At 38.1% G+C, this 22,648-nt stretch overlaps 1 protein-coding gene across 1 annotated transcript; it reads left to right on the forward strand.

The window, feature by feature from the left end:
• Nucleotides 1-276: 276 nt before the first annotated feature.
• Nucleotides 277-22,648, forward strand: CLDN16 (claudin 16). The gene is given in 6 exon segments (XM_047755439.1): nucleotides 277-439; nucleotides 442-663; nucleotides 13,780-13,882; nucleotides 17,917-18,081; nucleotides 20,622-20,813; nucleotides 21,474-22,648. Coding segments are annotated over 6 exon segments (924 nt in total). The 5' UTR covers nucleotides 277-331; the 3' UTR covers nucleotides 21,608-22,648.

The raw sequence follows: 22,648 nt of genomic DNA on the forward strand, positions 1-22,648 counted from the left end.
GTCTGTCTAAGGTAGTCAGCGAATATTAAAATAGTCCTAATAATAAAACAGCACCCAGTCAACCGTGTAGCCCCCTGACGGAGGGGGGAAGAGAATAGCTCACTTTCCCTGGAGGGCCTGAGAAAGATCAGTTTACAGGCGTCAGCATGGGGTGTTACCCTTCTTCCTTCTCTCCATCTTGGCACTGGCATGTGCCTCTGGTGACCATCATCTCACATTCGCCCACAGTCGGGGCAGAAAACATTACCAGGGCTCCTTTTCTCCCCCACCCAAAACACACTCAGTCCTTTCCCTGACCTGGCTTCTGATTGGAGGTTGGTCGCTTCAGATAATGACCTCCAGGACCCCTCTGTGGGTTCCAGCCTGTTTGTATTACTCTTGCTGCAACTTAAGACGCCTGCGGTGGAGAGTAAGGAAAAGGAAAAGATCGGTATTTTCAACAATTCCCAGGTACCAGAAGCACAGAAGACTGATAGCATTCCAGCTACCTACGTGAGCCCAGGGCTGGCAGCTTCCCATGTGTCCCTTGCAGACAAGGTGCTCACTAAGATGAGGGATCTTCTTCAGTATGTCGCCTGCTTCTTTGCGCTTTTCTCTACTGGCTTCTTGGTTGTGGCCACCTGGACAGACTGTTGGATGGTGAATGCAGATGATTCCCTGGAGGTAAGAAGTCGGCAGCTTCTTTTACTGACTCAAGCCCACTCAGCTTTTCTCTAAGCCTCACTGTCCCATGATGTTCACTAGGACGAAGAATAGTAATCACCAACATGGGTAGTCTTGATCCTTCCTTATCACTTACTGAGTCTTTATTAGTTTATTTAATCCTCACAGCTCATCTATGAGGTAGGTATTGTTGTGACCCCATTTTATAGATGAGATAACTGAATAACCCCTCTTTTTTCATAATGGTAAATTCACAGAAGCCTAATTACATAATCCCGTCCCCTGAGCCCTCCAGAAATTCACCTTTTCCACAGCTGCGTGTACCAAATTGAATAATATTCAATTCATCCTTTCTCACAAACAAAAGTTGTGCTAATCTTGAATATAACATTAAGAGGAGCATAATAGACTTTCTTAAGAAATGATGATCTGAAAGTTGAGTGATCAAATTCAAGTCATACAGAACCTACCCGATTATTCTGCAATAGAAAAATGTCATTGTAAGGACTTCCTAAGTAGGAGAAAACATTCCATGGGGAACCAAGTCTTTTCAGTGTGTTGCAAGGTACAGAGGAAAGATATGGATTTAAGAAACCCTCTTTTAAAAATGAGTGCCTCTTGGGAACCTACTGTTCGTGCAAGAGAAGAAATAGAGGTTCACAAATGAAAATTGTATTTTTCCCTCTGGAGAAGTTCGGGAAGAAGTAATGTTGAAATTTAGGATCATTTTCTGTGGCTCTAGGAATCTGAGAGAGATAAAACTAAGTAAAAATCAAATCTTCAGAATCAGCAACTATTCATTAGTAAGGATTCAGAAAGTGTAGGTGAGAGATAAGCAATATATTATCATAACCTCAAATAAAAACTATATAGCAACTGACTATACTCTCTCATGTACATCCTGAAGGGGACAATTTAATCTAACAAATGCTATACCTTTGTGAAGTTTAAGAAAGATTGTAAACCAACAAACTATAATGGAAAAATAAAAATCATTTAAAAGCTTAAAAACAAAGAAAGATATCCGAGGGCAAGTTTTTGTATTTTTTTCTCCTAATTTTATTTATTAAACTCTCAAGTTGGAGTTCAAACTGGAAAGTAATAATCTTTCTATTTTTTCTGTGGTTTTTTTTTTGTATTTTATTCTTTTCTTGCTTTTAATTTTCCTCTGATTCATACGTGGCATTTCAAAACCACTAGAGTTTTAAGTACTTCTTTAGTGCTAGCAAATTATATTTCTGAACATTGTGATAGAATGGAAACACTATAAAGGATGTCTGCCATATGTGAGTCCCAGTGGTGTGTTATCTGGCCATGCATATAAGTAGTAAATGAAAAAGAAAAAAAAATGTCCTTTGAACAATACTGAGCAAAGTGTAGCCAGTAACATTGGGCAGTCATTAGCTTGCTGGATTATGGGCTGCCAGTAATAACTGATGAATACAGAAATATGTTGGAGCTGAGCACACTTAAAATCATGTTTTCAAAAATATGCAAACTCTCCCCTAAAAGCATTCTTAAAATATTTTCCAAAACAATTTGAAAATCTTTCTCCTTAGGCTGATGGAACTGCTAACTTTACCTGAAAAGAAATGAAGGTTTAGAAAAGGTCAGACCTTGCTGAGAGAGATTGGGAGTCTGGGCATTTAAAGTGCCTTCTTGCTTTCATCTCAGTACATCCAACCAATTTGCCATCTATTCTGCACAAGAATACCGCTAGTTAAAATGAATGGAATGAGCATTCCAGGTTAGGCACCTCCAGTAAATCCTTGCTAACCTTGGACTGTAGTTAGCAGTTCCTAGCTTCTTTCATGTTTCCCATACTTGAAATGTATTGCTATGAATCTTCCCTAAGAAGCCTCAGTGTTAAAGGAAGAACCCTCTAACAAAGGAGGCTCCCTTCTCTCTAACAATCTCTCCATTTGTCAGTATTTTTAAAGGGACAGGGATCTTTCATAAAAATTGCTCCTTCAATTGGCTAACATAAAAAGTTATAACATTATCCATAGATGTCAAGTTTCTGATACTCTCTGACTCAATTATATTGTCCTCTTTCCTTGCTTCCTCCCTCATGTATATATCACGCATATATCTTTGGGCCATATTAACAGTTCACTTTAAGCAACTATTGGGGAGGAGTTGTGACAATAAAAGTACTTTCAAAAAAGTGTACCCATGCAAAAATTACACAAAAGGGGGTATAATGAATTTTTTAGCTTTGTTAATCTTTTACGGTTAGGTAGGCGTCAGAGTTGGAAAATGGATTCTGTAGTTCAGTTCAACATAACAAACATGAAATGTATGTCATAGAAAAGGGTCTGTGCTGATCCTACTAGGGGAGGCAAAGAGAAAGCCAGAATGGGTCCTGCCTTTCATGAGTATATATTTAGTGAGGAACAAAGATGCACATGAAGCTGTAATAAAGGGCACAGGCCAATTCGAATTTGAGAAAGAAATGAACAAAGTACCATTGGAGCAAAGAAGAGGGAAGGATTCTTTCCTGTCGGGGACATTGCAACAGGCCTCAGGGAGGAAAAGACATGCGAACAAAACCTCACAAAGATGCAGAGGATTTTAAAAGGTAGAAATGGCAGCAGGGGCCTTGCAGGAGAGAGGACAAGTAGCAAAAATACAGAATAAAGGTGAGTAACAGGGAGCACGAGGCAGAAAGAGCTCATATATCCTATTGCCTTACTGGAGAATACTCAAAAGCACTACAAAATATTAGTGTGCCTCATTTATACTCACCCTAAACAGGAAAGTTCTTTGCGTTAAGCAGAAGCATTAGGAAAAGGAAATAGCACATGGAATTGCACTGTGCACAGACCCAAGTCAGGAGCCAGGGGTCCTGAGCTACCATCCTGCTCCTGTCATTGTTGATTCACCTGTGTCTTGGGGAAGACTGATGTGTGAGGAGAATATGGGTTTTGAGATGATTCCAGCCTGTGTTCAGATCTTAACTGTCTTCAACTGAGCACGTCGCAGCTCATATTTTTGACTCAATTTCCTCAATTATAAAATGAAGTCAAACTCAGTTGAACTCTGAGGTCATTACCTTCTTTAACATCAGAACACCCTGACTAGTCTATGTCTGTAATTCCAGAGAGGTGACTAGTCACCGGAGGATAGTGGCATCTAGAATCTCCCCAGAAATTTCCACTAGGAAACGTGAATAATCATTTTTCTCTAATGTGCTTTTTCCTCCTTTCTCCCTCTCTCTTTCCTGCCTTACTTTTTTTCTCCCTCTCTTTCTTTTTTCTCCCTCTCTCCTTCCTCTTTCTAGTTATTCTTTACCTTCTGTCTCCCCCCTCTCCTTCCCTTCTTTAAAATGCCCTCTACTTCTCTCTTTTCTTCTTCTTTTCTCCTCTTACATTCCCCTTTATCTCTTTAACCATCCCTTTTGTACTTCTTTTTTTCCCCCTTTTCATTCTATCATCTTTCCTTCCAAAAACGGTCTTTGACACCTGCTATTTACCTGGCTCTGTGGCAGATACAGGTTATGAAGGAGAATGAGATTTGGATCTTCCTTAGGTTGCTCCCAGTGCAATGGGGGAGAGAGACAGGTGAGCTGATAGATACAGTATGTTATGACCAGTGCTATGATTGCAAAGACTCCAAGCAGCCTACTCATCTAATCATGAATAATTGGTGAAGACTACCCAGAAGATGTATCTAAACTAGACTTGAAGAACAGATGAGGAGGGAGAAAAAACAGAGAGGATTACAAGCACAGGATATGATCTGGGAAGAAATCTGGGTATGAAAGTACTATCTGTTTATTGCTTATGACATATTTAAGCATGGAAAGCGTTTCCACTGTAGGGAGGGGAATATAGGGGCTGGATAATCAAAGGCTTTGTATTCGTGTAAAATACAGATCTTATACCATCCACAAGGGTGCTTCACTGTAAGCAAACATATGTATGTGTTTTAGCAAGATCAATCATTTTGACTCCTCGTGGAGAGTGACTCGAAAGGGTAAAGTGAATTATAGGGAGACTGATTAGGAAGCTTTTGCCATAAACAGGAGGAAAACTCTGATGGTTAGAACTAACATGGCAGCAAGCATAAAAAGAGGTAAAGATTTGGGAAAATGAAGAACTCAAACTGATGGGATCCATAATTGATTGCAAGGGGGAAAGAAGGCTGATAGAGAAGGGGAAGTCAAATTTGAAATTCACTGTATTGTTTTTGGGTATTTGCTGGAAGCTGATTCACCCAGAACATAAATGGAGGAAAATGAGTCTCTATATAGAGAAGTCATGAAGCAGCAATGTCCCTGGACCATGCCACTATTTTTTTCTTATTTAGATTGTTGCACAGCCCCTTCGCAGGTCCATTTATAGTGTGGATGTTTACAGGCTGGACTTGATGTTAGAGGGAACTGAGATTATACCCTACCGTGCCAGGCAGTAATTGTGTGGATTTAGACTTTTAAGTTGCTATGAAAACTACATTTCCTCTTCTGTAAAGGGAGGATAGCATTCAGCACAGTGTAAGCATCACATGAGGGTTAAATGAGCTTGTGTATCTAATGTATTTACCACAGTACCAGGCTATTACAAATCAGTCAATAAATGTTAGATATATTATGATCTATTTGCAGTTTACGGTTTTGTTTTTGTTCTGGAGGAAGAGATGACATTTTGTATAATGTTCACTGAAGGGAGAAATATGATATTTAAATTCTATTTCTATTTTCTCTATTGATTCTCTTGGACAAATTCTGTTAAATTCTCTGAGCTGAGCTGTTGATTTTTCTATTTTTATACTTACTGATCATTCCCTTTTTGTTTAACCAGGAGAATGTGGCATAGAATAGAGACAAAATAGTATAAGTTATCTATTAAATATATTAAAATAAGTTATGAATTAATAACCTTATTAATATGTTAACTATATTGTAAAAATTGCAATTCTTCATTATCCACACTGAAATGAAAAAAACTTTTTTCACAAATCTACCACTCTCTCTGTTATCAGAAGGAAAAAAAATGTTATCACAACTTTATTTCATTTTCAGTTCAAATTTTGTTAATTAACTACTGAGAATCTGCCATACGCCAAGCACTTTAATGATTAAAATTTTATTACCTCAAACGAAAGCTTCCCACATTCGGATTTATTTTATCTTCATAACCAGGTTGTCCTTTGGGATATTTATTTGCATTAATGATGCTACAGTTCTTTCAGACATAAAGTAAATATTGCAGTTATTATAGCTAGCATGTACTCTGATTATTTACATAGTAGTGTTACTTCCCAGCCGATTGCAAACTCCTTCAGCAGACATTGGAGGCTACAAACATTCTTTTAATTTACCTCATGGTCTCCTATAGCTCCTGACACCGGCTTCCATATAATGGGGACTCAGGATGCATTTGTTAATATGAACTGACGGGGTACCTATTATGATACTTGGCATTCTTGTTAAAAGAATGAATACATGAATGAAATACAATGTCAAGAGATATTTGGAGCCTACATGAGAAGTATCTCTGTAGAAAGATTGCAATTTTTTCTTAGGCAAGATCTGTCATCTCTCTGCAACTTAGATTTTTTTCAAGATACGGATTTCGTTCTTCATTTTAATAAGATAAAATAAAGATACCGTCCCCTCAGATGTATAACAAAGTTGGTGAAGAGATATTTCAAAGTTGATATTTCCCACCTAGAAAATATAACTTTTCTGCCTGGTGCTTGGAAGAGGGAAAGGAATGAAGAAAAGAAAAGAGAGAAAAGGAAATTATTATTATTTTTTATTTTGGTCTTTTTGTCTTTTAGGGCCACACCCATGGCATATGGAGGCTCCCAGGCTAGGGGTCCATTTGGAGCTATAGCCGCTGGTTTATGCCACAGCCACAGCAATGCGGGATCCGAGCTGCGGCTACAACCTACACCACAGCTCATGGCAACACCAATCCTTAACCCACCGAGTAAGGCCAGGAATCTAACGTGCATCCTGATGCTAGTCAGTTTTGTTAACAGCTGAGCCATGACAGGAACTCTAGGAAATTAATATTTTATAATAATTCTCTTAAAATAAATTGTGATCCTTTTCACTGAACAGTGATCATTGCAAAGCTGTGATACCATATGTGCATAAGAAAAGCATTCTAAAATGATTAAATGTATACTAATGTTAATAAATACTAACATTGAAATATGTAATTCATATATGTAAATTAGGTAATATTACCATGAAGCCCACAAACGTATACCTGCTAAGTTTGCATTATCCCATTCTTGCAGTTTATACACCATTAACCAGAGCTCCACAACTAAGCATGCAGAGTTAAACCAAGTATATTTTTGCAAACAAACTCATGATACATAAGTGAAGTATAAAGAAAGGTGGCATATGTTATGTTTATTTTAATCTTGCCTTCTCACCATTATAAATGCCTGTCTTGAGCTCCTTTAGGCCCTGGGATAGTAAGAAAAAGAAAAGAAAATGTAAAAGTTAAAAGTTTAGAACTGTAGTATAAAAAACTCAAATGCCTTTTTTTTTTTTTTGAAAATATTTCAAGTTTTAGAAGTAAAACATAATTTACTATGGTATTATTAAAATGTTTGCATCCTATGGAGTTCCCGTTGTGGTGCAGCAGAAATGAATTCGACTAGTATCCATGAAGTTGTGGGTTCAATCCCTGGCCTTGCTCAGTGGGTTAAGGATCTGGTGTTGCTGTGGCTGTGGTGTAGGCCAGTAGCTGTAACTCTGATTCAATCTCGAGCCTGGGAACTTCCATATGCTTATGGGTGCAGTCCTAAAAAGCAAAAAAAGAAAAAAAATGAGGCACTTTTGCATCCTAATAAATACATTCAAATTAGTACTGAAAACAAAGTAAACCGCATCTTCGGTGTTAAAAATACATGAGCACAAGGATGTTACAGTGGTGTGAAAACTATAAATTTCTATATTATGCATACTCAAGTGGTTTTTTTTTTTAATGTATTTATTTAGTTTCGGCCGCATCCACAGCATGGGACAGTTTCTGGGTCAGGGATCGAACCCACACCACAGCAGTGACCTGAGCCACAACAGTGATAATGATGGTTCCTTAACCTGCTAGGAGACCAGGAAACTCCTGTGAGGTGGTTTTTAAAAAAATACATATCTTTGTGAATTCCCACTGGCTCAGCAGGTCAGAACCCGACTAGTATCAATGAGGATGCAGGTTTGATCCCTGGCCGCACTCAGAGGATTAAGGATCTGGCGTTGCTGCAAGCTGTGGCATAGGTGGTGGATATGGCTTGGATCTGGTGTTGCTGTGGCTGTGGCATAGGCCAGCAACTGAAGCTCTGATTCAGCCTCAAGCCTGAGAACTTCCATATGCTGCAGGTGTGGCCCTAAAAAGAAACCAAATAACAAATTAAAAATATATCTTTATAACTTGTTCCATTTTTCTTTCAGCTAATGCATTATTCTTTTATATTATATTCACATATAAATCCTCATGCATATGCATTTATAACATAATGCATAGTGACAAAGAAAAGTCCTGTTTGATGGTGGTCAACCAAGAAAAAATATTTACTAAACTTGCTACACTTAAATATATATATATATATATATATATATATATATATATATATATATGTATATTTCTCCTATGCAACTGGAAGAGAAAAAATGCCAATTAATTGAAGTATTTTTAAGTTTCTCTGTTTCTCAAAAGATATATAAAATATATAGAGTCCAGACAGACACACTCACAACTGCTGTAAATAAGACAATGCTGGCAAACTTGTATGTGGTTGCTTATAAATATTTTCAAAATGACAAGAAAAGGGAAATTGGTAAAGGTAGGATAGATAAGACTTCATGGGAAACTGCTAAAGAGTTCCAAATAAGAAATCCCAGAATTGGAGTTCCCGTTGTGGCACAATGGTTAATGAATCTGACTAGGAACCATGAGGTTTCAGGTTCGTTCCCTGGCCTTGCTCAGTGGGTTAAGGACCCCTAGCCTGGGAACCTCCATGTGCTGCCGGAGCGGCCCTAGAAAAGGCAAAAAAAAAAGACAAAAAAAAAAAGAAATCCTAGGATTAAAGAATTAATTTATGCCTTTATATTTTTTGAAAAAAATTATTATAGTTGATTTACAGTGTCGTGTCAATTTCTGCTATACAGCATAGTGACCCAGTCATACATATATATGCTACTCAAATTCACCTGGGTAGCTAGATCATCAGCCTGGTATCCTAAAGCTTTTTTTGTGACATATCATGCTGAGTACTGTGCTAAACACTTTCCAGAGCTGGTTGAGTATATAGGGTACAGACTGATGTCCAATCAGCATATTTTGACTCTGATCTCAATGATAAACTCTTCTATTCAGTAAAGTTTAAAGGACCTGTTATGCACCAATTGTTCATACAGTATATTAGTAACCATTTTCTATGCCAAAGTTGAAATGAGAGTTAATGTGTATGATAAGAAAAATTGACAGATATTTTCCCTCAGTAAACATCCTTTGAGCATCTGTTGTATGCTGAGAAGAAGCATTTATAAGCTCCTTAAAGCTAGATGCCATGCCTGAAATGGTTAGTGCTATATCCCCAGCACTTAGTTAACTAGTTGACTGACACATGACAGATATTTAATAAACATAGACAGACTTGGGAGACAGATGCACAGAAAAGGATAGTGCAGTATTGTAAATGCTCTAGAAATATGGGCAAATTACTGTGGGATCCAAGAAAAATTAATTCCAACTGGTTCCATGGGGGACCTTCATGGAAGAAAGGATATCCATGTGGTGATATTTAAATGATAGATAGAAATTTGACAAATGAAATCTAGGGGAGTTATTGTCATTATTATATACCAGGAGGGGAAAATGCAAATGCCTATAAGAACCAGTGTGCAGACATCCTTGAAGGAGCAGACTGGGGAGGAATGGTAAGGAACCTATGAGCATAAACCCCACCTAAATGGGAACAGCCACCCGGCTTTTGCTAATTGTTGCTACATGGGACCTGGGAGTCTAGGTGGCCAGACTGACCAGTTTTCCAAGGAAAGCTGGAAATCTGGACTCTTCCATAAAATCTCTATGCTTTACTGTTGGCAAGTATTTAATATTAAGAAATTTATACTGGGAGTTCCCATCGTGGCTCAGCGGAAACAAATCTGACTAGGATCCATGATGACACAGGTTTGATCCCTGGCCTTGCTCAGTGGGTTAAGTATCCAGTATTGCCATGAGCTGTGGTGCAGGTCGCAGACGCGGCTCAGATCCCGTGTTGCTGTGGCAGCAGCAGCTACAGCTCCGATTGGGTCCCTAGCCTGGAAACATCCATATCTGCGGGTGCGACCCTAAAAAGACAAAAAAGAAAAAAAAAGAAAAAAGAAAAATTTATACTGGCGTCACATTTGTGGCTCATGGCTCGTTTATTGCCGAACCTTGGGTGAATGGAATTCCCCCAACCTAGGGGGTTAATTTCACTTCAGGGTCAACAGATATTCATTGAAATAATATGAAAATTCTTCCAGTATTATTTTAATATGTTATTTGTTAACATATGAATCACATGTGAAAAGGAGAAAGCTTAAATTTGGAATCGTCTCTTTTGGACAACCCTGAGAGAGACAGTTACTACTTAGCATTGTGTGTGTTTGCCCTTTAAGAAAAGTGAACCATAATATTTTAAGCAATGGTCTGCTTTTTAAGAATCTTGCCTTAAAACTTTAAAGAAAGTAGAATTGCTTGCCTTTTAGAGAGTTCTTCATAAGCCGTACACAACAGGGGGTAAGTAAAGACTCTAAATTACGGGTTAGGAGGGCTTTCCTAAATGTGATAAATAATGCAGTCTTTTAACCTTGTCTTTTGTGCACAAAGGCACCTTTAAGGGTGTCTCCAGTAAGTGCTATATTAACACTGAAGTTTGGTTAATTACAGCCACTCTTCTCACGTACCTTAACTGAGTGTGAATACCAAGCAATCTCATATTATGCCCCTGAGCATTAATACCTAATGAAATTGGATTCCTTGTTTCCTCTAATGAGCTCATTGCCTTTCTAAATATGGTCATTGTGGGTAAATGATCAATAGCCTTGAAAATGACACCACTACTGGATGTTTGAGCAAGAAAAAAAATACTCTTTTTTAGCTTACAATAAGTATCCTTACATCTATATCTTAGTTCACTTTCTAAATCACTTCCCTTACAAGAAGGAGGACTATAGTCGGTTTCATTAATTTGTTTTGGTGGCTGAGTTTGACAGCAAGGAATTGTGGAAGTCACTTTCTGGTTCGAGAGTAGTGACCCCAGATCCACAGAACCTAGCTCAAGTTGGAATGAACTGGATCCAGTGTGTCCCTGTTAATTAAGAGACTGAGGGTCACAGACTATGAGAAGGCTTGTTTCCTGTTGTGGTGTAACTAGTTTAGTAGAAACATCTCTACTGTATTTATTTCAGAGGGCTGCCATAAGACATTGCCACATGGTGGCTCAGCACAAGAGAAAGATATTCTTTTACAGTTCTGAAGGCCAGAAGCTTGAGATCAGTGTGTCAGCAGGGCTACATTGCTTCAGGAAGCTCTAGAGGAGAATGTATTCCTTGCCTCTTCCAGCGTCTGGTGGCTGCAAGGTATCCCTTGACTTGGGGCCACATAACTTCAGTGTCTGTCTCTGTGGTCATGTTACCTCCTTCTCTTCTCTTCTGTCTCTCCTCCATGTGTCTCTTCTATTAAGGACACTTGTCGTTAGACTTAGGGCCCACCCTGGTAACCCAAGATGACCTCCTTCTCTTAAGAGCATTAATTTACAAAGTCTCTTTCCAGAGTTCCCGTCGTGGCTCAGTGGTTAATGAATCCGATTAGGAACCATGAGGGTACGGGTTCCATCCCTGGCCCTGCTCAGTGGGTTAAGGATCCGGTGTTGCCGTGAGCTGTGGTGTAGGTTGCAGACGCGGCTCAGATCCTGCATTGCTGTGGCTGTGGCGTAGGCCGGCGGCTACTAGCTCCAATTCAACCCCTGGCCTGCGAACCTCCATATGCTGCAGGAGCGGCCCAAGAAATGGAAAAAAAAAAAAAAAAAAAAAAAGACAAAGTCTCTTTCCAAAGAAGGTCACTTTCACAGGTTCTGGGAATTAGAACATGGACACATCTTTGGGGGAGGCTACCATTCAACATTGGTCTTTCTTCACTTTCATTTTGGTTGGTTAGTTACACTGAACATAGTCACTGCTCAGGTTATTATCAGGTTTAAGTACTTCACTAATAGTATCACCTATTGAGAAGATCACCTATATTGTGTGTTTTGTAATTTTTATTCTTATTGTCACCCTAGCACTTTCTCCTTTATAAAGATTAGGAGATGGAGACGTTCCTGTCTTGGCACAGTGGCTAACTAATCCGACTAGGAACCATGAGGTTGAGGGTTCGATCCCTGCCCTTGCTCAGTGGGTTACCAATCTGGTGTTGCCTTGAGCTGTGGTGTAGGTTGCAGACGCGGCTCGGATCCAGCGTTGCTGTGGCTCTGGCGTAGGCCGGCAGCTACAGCTCCGATTAGACCCCTAGCCTGGGAACCTCCACATGCTGCGGGAGCGGCCCAAGAAATGGCAAAAAAGACAAAAAAAAATAGAATTATCGATTATTACCAATTAAAAACATTTCACAGGCAATGTGAAAATAGAAGTACAACATTCAAAATTGTAGAGTTGCCAGCAGTAGAGTTTTATTTGGTGCACAAAACAGCTTCAAAATAGAACACTGGGCAGAGAGTTTTGGTTTTTTGTTTTGTTTTGTCTTTTCACCTTTTCTAGGGCCACTCCCGCGGCACATGGAGGTTCCCAGGCTAGGGGTCTAATCAGAGCTGTAGCCGCCGATCTACGCCACAGCCACAGCCACACCAGATCCAAGTCTTATCTGCGACCTACACCACAGCTCATGGCAACGCCGGATCCTTAACCCACCAAGCAAGGTCAGGGATCGAACCCGCAACCTCGTGTTTCCTAGTCAGATTCGCTAACTGCTGAGCCATGATGGGAACTCCTGGGCAGAGAGTTATATAGTACAAATATTCTCTTGATATGATTTTCTTTTGCAATTCAAAATGTACTATATTCCTTCCTTTCCGCACCAGTTATAATCTCCTTGCCTTTGCATTTATCTTCCCACCTTGTTCTGTTATTTATTCTTTCTTTAAGGAAAACTTTAAGTTTTCATTTTCCAAGATAAATTTTGGTGAAATCTTACTATACTATTCGCAGCTTGCCAAGGTAATGTGAATCTGTAATCGAATCAGAATAAACAATCACATTCACTCTGTTCCATATGCATGAACTCTGTCAAGAATACTTGAAAGCATTTTCTGTTGGCACGTTTACAATTCCAGGAAATCTGTTTTGACTTACGGCTTATAGATAAAGTATGAGAAGGATCAGGACACTGGTACCTTTTAGCTCTAAGTGGATACTTAGAATCATCTGTACAGCATTTCTAAGTAAAAGTGGTTTGCAACTGTCAGGTTGTAGGAAATTAATGGTCAGTTTGTGTACGTCTATACCAAAACTTAAGCTTTTGTGGTCTGTTGGAGCAAGGGAGAAGTCGCGTGGTCTTTATATTTCATTTATCGTTGTCTTTATATATACCTTTCTTTGAAAATTATTTTAAAATTTTGAACCTCATACATAGCAACATGTTTCTTCATGGAATTCATTGTTCTTGAGGAAGAAAAATTGATGCACATTCCTAATAGACTCAAGATGTCAACAGTTAGCATCCAGTACTATATTGATTTTTTTTGATAAGTAAATGTCAGCATAGAAAAGGGAAATGAATTGCTACCATATTAAACTTTCTTGATGATGGAACCAGCCATAGGTATTTACATATGCTTAATTCTGATTTCATCCATCTCAGGTGTGGGTTACGCCCCTTCCCCCAAATCAGGAAGTGATTTGACCTCCTGATGGGGAAAGCCTTTAATTATTAGCACTTAAGGGAAAACACTCTAAAAGGCATTGTGTTTATCATAAATGAAATTCTGATTCCACTTGTAACCACTGTACTATGTTATCCAACTCACAGCAGCCAAGTCCTCCCTTTGATCAAGAGGAATCAAAGTGTGTCTGCATGAATTGTTTCACATGGTGTCTTCTCCAACATCTAGGTGAGCACAAAATGCCGAGGCCTCTGGTGGGAGTGTGTCACAAATGCTTTTGATGGGATTCGCACCTGTGATGAGTACGATTCTATACTTGCCGAACACCCCTGTACGTATGTATGCTTTAGACAACCCCCCTTGTCAGGCAGGGAAGGCCAAAGGAACTTGAACTCAGGTTTCCATTATGTGTTTTTCTTTTCTACTATATTCTGCTAAGGTTCTATCCAGTTTTAAATGTTTCAATTAGAAATTTCATTTATTTCTGAAAAGTGAATTGAAATATTTTTAGCACATTTTATCTTTTCCCATGTATTTATATATTCCTTTAAGGTAAAAATATGTTCTTCAGCTCTGCTCTCCCATGGTGTCTGATATAGTACCTTACACACAGCAGGCTTATAGTAGACACTTTTTGAACTGAAACAAAATTCTTCAGGGTGCTGTGATTTTATGATTAGAATTGACAGGTCAGATGAAAAGCATTTCAGCGATGTCTTTTAGCTAGGACTTAGGTCAGATAGAAAGTTTATAATATTTCAAAGGATGATGTTCTAAGAGAGAAGGCGATAGAAGGGCAGAGAGAGAGACAGACAGAAAAGTAGACAGGGAGACAGGCAAAGAGAGAGACACAGACCGTGGGTTCAGAGCGTGAAAATTTTTAACATGTATAGCACATTGTCAGCAGAAATATAAAGCCAGCTCCTTCATCTTCCCTATGTTTAGCTTTAAATTATAATTAGGTGTTAGCAAGGCCCACATTTCTACCAATAAAGAAATCTCATAGATTAAAAAACCTTATTACTGATATTCTCAACTCTTCTCTATACCATTTATTCATTTATTGACTTCTTTAAAACACTGAATTGTGCCAAGAAATATTGGTGCTATTATTAAAGCAAATTGGTTTTAGTCTCTTTTAACTCAAATGATGGGTGCGGGTACAACATGGCAACTTCTTTTCTCAAGATAAATGAAAAGTAAACCTTTAGAATGTGACTTTTCCCCTGGACAGTTATTTCAGTCCAAGGAAAAGCACTTAAAAGGATCCATGCTCTAAAATAGCTTTCTTTGTTATTTAGGATTTGAACACCTGGAACATTTTTTTAAACATAATTCATAAGGCTTTTATTTCATTTTTTTAGGGAAAAAAGCCTCCTTTTTTCCTCTTTTTCCATTCTTGCACTAACCCAGTTCTACATGCAAAGAAACACAATTTGGTCAATAGGAATGGATGTTCATGTTCATGTGGACACTAGGCGATTCCAGAAATGCAATGGAGTGGTTAGGGAAGAAAAAAAAATGAAGTATTTTAGAATTTTAAGTTATTGTTATGTACATTTAAGCAAGAGAAAATAAAATGACTTATAAGTCTACTACACAGAGAAAACCACAGTTTATATTTAAAATGGTCCTTTATCTTTTGCCTATACAATATTACATTTTTCTTTTCTTTTTTTTTTTAAAGCCTCACCCAAGGCATATGGAAGTTCCCACGCTAGGAGTCAAACCAGAGCTGTAGCTGCTGGCCTACATTACAGCCATAGGAACGCGGGATCCGAGCTGTGTCTGTGACCCACACCACAGCTCACAGCAGCACTGGATCCTTAACCCACTGAGCGAGGCCAGGGATTGAACCCACAATGGCTTCTAGGGGATTCATTACAACTGAGCTACAGTGGGAACTCCCATTTTTCTTTTGACATATTTTTACCTGTTACTTTCAAATAATATCCTAAAGCTTCATTATCTTTCTTTATAAAGTTCTATCATATACTTAAAGACAAGAAAGGTGAAAATTTATTCTTTTTTTTTTTTTGTCTTTTTTCCATTTCTTGGGCAAAGGTTCCCAGGCTAGGGGTCAAATCAGAGCTACAGCCGCCGGCCTATGCCAGAGCCTCAGCAACACGGAATCTGAGCTGCATCTGCAACCTACACCACAGCTCACGGCAACACCGGATCGGTAACCCACTGAGCAAGACCAGGGACCAAACCCGTGACCTCATGGTTCCTAGTTAGATTCGTTAACCACTGAGCCACGATGGGAACTCCAATAATTTATTCTAAGAAAATAATATAACTAGATGTCATCTTTAAGAGAAGGAGTTTGGGAGTTCCCTGGTGGCTCAGTGAGTTAAGGATTCAGCCTTGTCACTGCTGTGGCACATATTCTTTCTCTGGCCCCTAAACTTCTGCATGCTGTGGGTGCAGGCAAAAAAGAGCGAGAAAGAGAGAGAGTAGATTTTATTTTTAGTCTTTTACTTAATCACAATTAGATAACCTTTCTAAATACCTTGTATAACTAGGATATATAAACTCAGATATATTTTTTTCTGGGTCCTTTTGACACATTTAATTTGAGTCTCCCTAATCCCCCAAGTCAAAGTATTTAACATTATTCTGGCAGTCAAATCTTAGACAGTCTCTGGAAAGAAATTCCTAACTGGCCAGCATAAGGGACCTTCTTGCAGAGCTGCCTTTTTGGAACTGGACTAGCCATGGGGCCTCTGGAAGACACCATGGGCATGAGTCCTGGAGTTCCACAGAGCATCTGAATCACACCTTATGTGGGAACAAGGGTCAGAGGAGGGAAGACCAGGACCCACAATGATTTCAGGGGACCCCATCCAGATGGCAGACCTGGTCCTGTTGGTTCCCAGTCCCAGAAGGGGACTTAGAAAATTTCAGGGGAGGTTCTCTAAAGTATGGGACCACTTCGCTTGGAGTACTGAGGCCTACTTGTGTACACTATTTGTGGATCAAGGAGATATGTTGAAATATAAAAACTGATTTCACCTAATGAGTTATATATTTTTCTCTTTCCTCAATTTGAAAAAAAAAAATGATCCTTAGGGTTGGCCTAAATTTGAAATTTGAGCCTAAAATTTTACAAATAATGCCACATTTTCAGAACTTAAATATTTACCTATTAAAAAGGTAGAAACTGATTTTATGCACTGGTCTCTTTTCCTAGATGGATTATAAAAATATTTTGTATTTGAAATGAGGAAAATTGGCCACATTTTAATAAACAATCTATAGCTCGTTTACAGCCATACCACCCTGAATGCACCCTATCTCGTCTGATCTCTGAAGCTAAGCAGGGTTGGGCCTGGTTAGTACTTGGATGGGAGCAATCTATAACTAAATAGGCCCTAAAGTTATCTCACCATTGGAAAAAAATTATTTAAATGTAAGGAAACTTCAAATGACTATGAAAATAAAGCATAATGACTCTACCATCAAAGAAATAAATTGTATTACTCCTCTTCAGTAACCAGCTAAAACAGTAGTTCTGACTTCAAGTAATTAACTCTCCACTTGTGACAGAATTTTCCTATTTTTAATTTAGTGTAACTGAGACCACAGTTCAGGAAGCTTGCAGAGTCGGTGATGTACCCACTGCAGACGATAACTGTTACTCTTCCACTTCTATTGACGTGATCTTCTCCCTGGACTTTACTGTATATTCTCATTGGCTATCGCTTTAAAATATGCTCCACTGATCGTGCATGGTTGAAGGGTTAATGCAGAGTGTTGGCCAAAAAAGTTCACAACCTACAGGTATGAAAGAGAATATGATCTGACTTCCACTTAATAACAGAAGCTCCTTCTACTTCTAAGGATCTGCTAATGGCTCCCACCTGAACTGGCATGGGATATCTTGAAGTATTTTATTTTGCTCCTGTATACCAAATTTTAACCAAGTAATTACATTTTTTTTCAATAAAACTTCAAACAAATAAAGTGATTATTTATTTATTGAATATTTATTGGGTATCTTCTGGAGAAGAGATATTCTCTTTCAGTTCAGCAGTTAGCTACAATATTTGCAAATGAGACTTATTCCAAAATAGGAGGCAAGAAGGGAAATAGTTATTGAGCCCCCACCATATGCCAGACATTTTTCTAGGAGGCCAACAAGATTGTAATAAGAAGAACTTAAATAAAAATGTTGATAGTCCCAATATTTTCTGCATCTTATGAAAAAATTACGGGTATTTATTTTCAAGTTCATGCACATTTAAAGTCTGATTTTATTCAGTGTGCATGTGTTAATGTATGCAGGAGTCTGTTTTTTGGTTATCTCTATGTATTAACATGTTTCCTTCCTCTGTGCTGAACCCACATGCTCTGATCTTCTAGTGAAGCTGGTAGTAACACGAGCACTGATGATTACTGCAGATGTTCTAGCTGGATTTGGATTTATTACCCTGCTCCTTGGTCTTGACTGTGTGAAATTCCTCCCTGATGAGCCATACATCAAAGTCCGCATCTGCTTTGTTGCTGGAACCACATTACTAATAGCAGGTAATAGCTTGGTCTGGACTAGTGATGGGGATAAAGATAATCATGTAAGGTCTTCAAATAAAGAGGGTGCTGTTCTGAAGTAGTTCATTTTAGGATCACATGTGACCTGCTTTTCTGGAGTGAATCAATAACCAGCACATCCACCCACCCTGCTCTCCATAGTTTTGAAATAGATGATTAATCTTTTGTGAATATCTGTGACTAAGGTTTATTGAAGTCCTCAAACTATTTTTAGCACTTAAAAAGTTACATAATGCTTTAATTTTTAAAAAAGATTGATTATTCCCAAAGTTAAGACCTAAAATATGCCCTAAGACACCACCTCCTTTCCTGTACTCACCCCCACCAACTCCTTTCGGCAATGAACTAAATTGTACCAAATCCTATATTAGACTTTCCTTATGCGTCAAACCATATGATCATAAGTGTACCAATAAACAGATTATGCTACTTTCTCTATTCAAGAAACACGTGAGTAAATGGAGTTCTGAAGACTAATAAATCAAGCATGACTACTAAAAAATAAATCAGGATGTGCTTTATATGCTGCTTATTGATGGAACAGCAAAATTGATATTTTACTGAGGTCTGTCATCAAATTCAATTTAATCTTCCCTTATCACAACACGATGTAATGCAAGTTAGGAGGAAAAGAACACTATGGAAGAAATCAAGGTGCAGGAAGGTTGAAAAACAATGAGCCCACCCTCTAGAGAGAAAATCAAAAAGTTATCAAATCAAATATAAGTAGGAATCTGACCAGGAAGTATAGGATGAGTGGATAGGAATTTTGAAACTAAGAATCCTTGGAAATATGTATGTGTGATGTATAGATCTTAGGCCAGTCTCTTAATCTGTCTCCTTTTCTTGATCTGCAGTTTAGGTTGAAGCGCTGGTAATAATATCTATTCTTAATTGTTGTTGTAAAGATCAGATGTGGGCAGAGTAAACCCATAGCAGAGAAACTCACCCATCACATAGTCAAAAATGGGGCCTCTCTGATATTTTCACACACAAACATTGCGTCAACACCCTAATGATCCTTAGATTATATTAAAAAGTCACTAGAATTCAGTAATTTGTCCTCTATAAGATACTCATCCTTATGAACAGCCCAATAATAACATACAGTTTTTGTATGTAATGATGTGTTTTACATAACAAATTTAAATATCATTTAATGCTATGCAGTTTTGTTCTAGAATGCTTTTTGATACACCACCAGATACTCCATTTTTTAAAAATTTTTTTATATAATGATTTTTATTTGTTTCCATTATAGCTGGTTTACAATGTTCTGTCAATTTTATGCTATACAGCATGGTTACCCAGTTACACAACCATTTTTTATAAAATAACGAAACAAGCTAAATTTAAAGAAAAACAAGTCAGTGAAGAAAATCCCTGTGGGAATGGCCAGAGATGACTAAATTATCCAAGATGGTTAAAGCCTTGAAATTATTTGAAATTACTATAATTATATATATTATACACACACTTATATATATGGAATATATATATATATATATTGAATTATGTATATGTACATACACACAGAAATCTTTTTTTTTTGTCTTTTGTCTTTTTAGGGCCGCACTCACAGCATATGGAGATTCCCAGGCTAGGGGTCTAAGCGGAGCTATAACTCCTGGCCTATGCCACAGCCACGCCAGATCTGAGCCGTGTGTGTGACCTACACCACAGTTCACAGCAACGCCAGATCCTTAACCCACTGAGCAAGGCCAGGGATTGAAACCACAACCTCATGGTTCCTAGTCAGATTCGTTTCCACTGAGCCATGACGGAAACTCCAGAAATCTGTTTCTAAGTGTCAAAAAATGAATTTTAACCCTCAACCTATAGGTTATAGTATTATAGAAAAAGTGTGATAGGTAATTTATACCCTATATTCTAAAGGTTAGTGTATGGTCATGATCTGCTCCTTGTTAAACTTCTTGCATTAAATAATTGGGGAAAGAACGCAGTGAAATTTTGTCTTAAATAGATGTCACAGACTCAGTAGGAAAACAATGTGAAAGTTTCTTGGGGTCACCAATCTTAGAAACACCATTTTCTCAGAGCCTTTTCCCACACAACTCTCCACCCATTTTTCTTATGTCTAAACCCTGACATGCCATTTATACCTTTAAAGAGAGAGTGCTCTTGGGGCATCATTTCAAGCCAATCAATTTTCCTAAAGACTAATAGGTAAGGGTTACATTTTATTTAAAATGGGAAAAATTTCTTAGTCTATTCATATATGGTATGGGAGTGGTAGATAACGGCATATTTTAACATAAAGATAATTTTTACTCCAGTTATTTGTTTCTAATCCCAACACACTAAAATGAATGACTTTAAAAACAGGTTCCATGTGGGAGCGGATTACATAGCTGACCTAACTTCATCCATGGGTCTGGGTGGTGGGTCAGGGGAATGATGGAGTATTTTTAAATATGATACAACAGAATACTCCATTTTCCTTGGATTTAAATTTGGAAAGGGCCTGCATTATTTCTGGCAATTTTCATCTCTTGCAGGTGCCCCAGGAATCATTGGCTCTGTGTGGTATGCTGTCGATGTTTATGTGGAGCGTACTTCTCTGGTTTTGCACAATATATTTCTTGGCATCCAATACAAATTTGGTTGGTCCTGTTGGCTTGGAATGGCTGGGTCTCTGGGTTGCTTTTTGGCTGGTGCTGTCCTCACATGCTGCTTATACCTCTTTAAAGGTAAGAACAAAATAAAATAGCACACTTCCTTGCCTCTAATATCATTCCTCCCAGACCAGTTAAACATATCTCATCAGCCCAAAGTAATGTTGCTGACCTGATCCCTACATAGTACCATTAAAATTTCGTCTGTTCAAGGGCAACGCATTTGCAGTACGAGAAACTTACTATCCAGTTAGTGGTATGTTTGCTGAAAACGAAAAAAAAAAAAAAAAAACCTACAGCTACAACTGTGTCCAGTATCCAAATACATAATGATTATTTTGATGTCATAATCTTATATATTTCACTTCACCGGATCTATTAAATGTATACATGTTTAAAACAGAGAAGTAAACTGAGCGCCAAAGCAAGTATGAATTTGTTGTTGGAGAATGTAACGCATTACTATTGGGTTTCTAAACAAGTCACTGAAAGAAACTAAGGAAATCCCTCTTCTCAAAAGGAAAAAAAAAAGCATATTATTTGGCTTAATTTTAAATCTAAAAATAACTTCCAGGCTGAGGATCTTAGAGTCTTTTCTGGGGCTCTTAGATGATTCCTTTTTAGAATATTAATAATCTTGCCTCTTTGGGGGAGGAATATGTAAAATGACATTTTTCCCAAAGTTTATTGAGCCATAATTATTTTTATATCACCACATTTATCTCTTTCAAACAGATGTTGGACTTGAGAGGAACTATCCTTACTCCATGAGGAAGGCCTATTCAACTACAGCTGTTTCGATGGCCAAGTCATATGTGGCCCCTCGGACACAGACTGCCAAAATGTATGCTGTAGACACTAGGGTGTAAAGTGACACATGCTGGTCTGTGTGTATTTGTTTCTTAACCAATAACTCAATATGTTCAAGTTCAATAATAGCGGACAAATTCGGGAACACTTCTTTAGACTCCACGTTGAGGTAAATTCATTGCTTAGCTTAATCAAAAAGTTTGATTCTCCTATCACTTCTTCTCAGCTATTCTTAAATTCTTCCAGTCTTTCACCCTCACACAAACATACACACGTTTTCCCTGCATCTTAAGAGAAGGTTGCAGGAATGTAAAAGTGTTTGTTGTGATTTCTATTTTGCTATTAGAGATAGTGACATGGAGATATTAAAATAAAGTGGCACTTGAAGAATAGAAAGCGACTTTCAAAAGAGGCCAGAGATTCTAATCTATGAAGAGATTGACAAGCTCTTAGCTCTTTCCCTGGCTTTCGGCTCACTTTTTGTATTCTTAACTGAGTGAGTTCTGTGATAACTTTTAAGATGAGTCTTGCAGGTTCAAGTCAGTATATCAAAGCGTACCATTGCTCTGATTCTGTTAAAATAGAAAAAGAAAATAGCTTCATGGACCAGCCACTGGTGGTGGTTGAAAATAAAAAGGTCCCTCTCCATGCTCTAAAGGTCAAAAGCAAATGCTAAATTAATCCCGGAGTCAGTGCTAACTTTCTTTTTCATTAACAACAGAGGTCTGTGTGTTATTTTATCACTACTCTAAATTTGCCTGTATATTGTCAAATATTAACATATGGCAGTTGTAGCTAAACCAAGGAGTTCACTTAGTGTTGACTGAGTACTGAGCATCCCAATTTCAAGAATGTACCATATTAGAATTCACCAGTTCAAGTGCTCTCTCGCCACTGGATCCTCTGCACCAAGCCAAGGGGCTGTCAGAGGATAAAATGTTACAAATATTTGTTACCTGAAAGAAATAATGCTCACAGCTCTCTATTAATAAAATCAATTTTCCTCACAAAGTATGTGCTTGTTGAAAAACAATAGAATTATATACATGCTTAAAGAAATCAGTGAAGATTGCTAATGGGATTTTATTCATATTCACACT

This window comes from Phacochoerus africanus, chromosome 1 (assembly GCF_016906955.1).
Source record: "Phacochoerus africanus isolate WHEZ1 chromosome 1, ROS_Pafr_v1, whole genome shotgun sequence".
Taxonomy (NCBI): domain Eukaryota; kingdom Metazoa; phylum Chordata; class Mammalia; order Artiodactyla; family Suidae; genus Phacochoerus; species Phacochoerus africanus.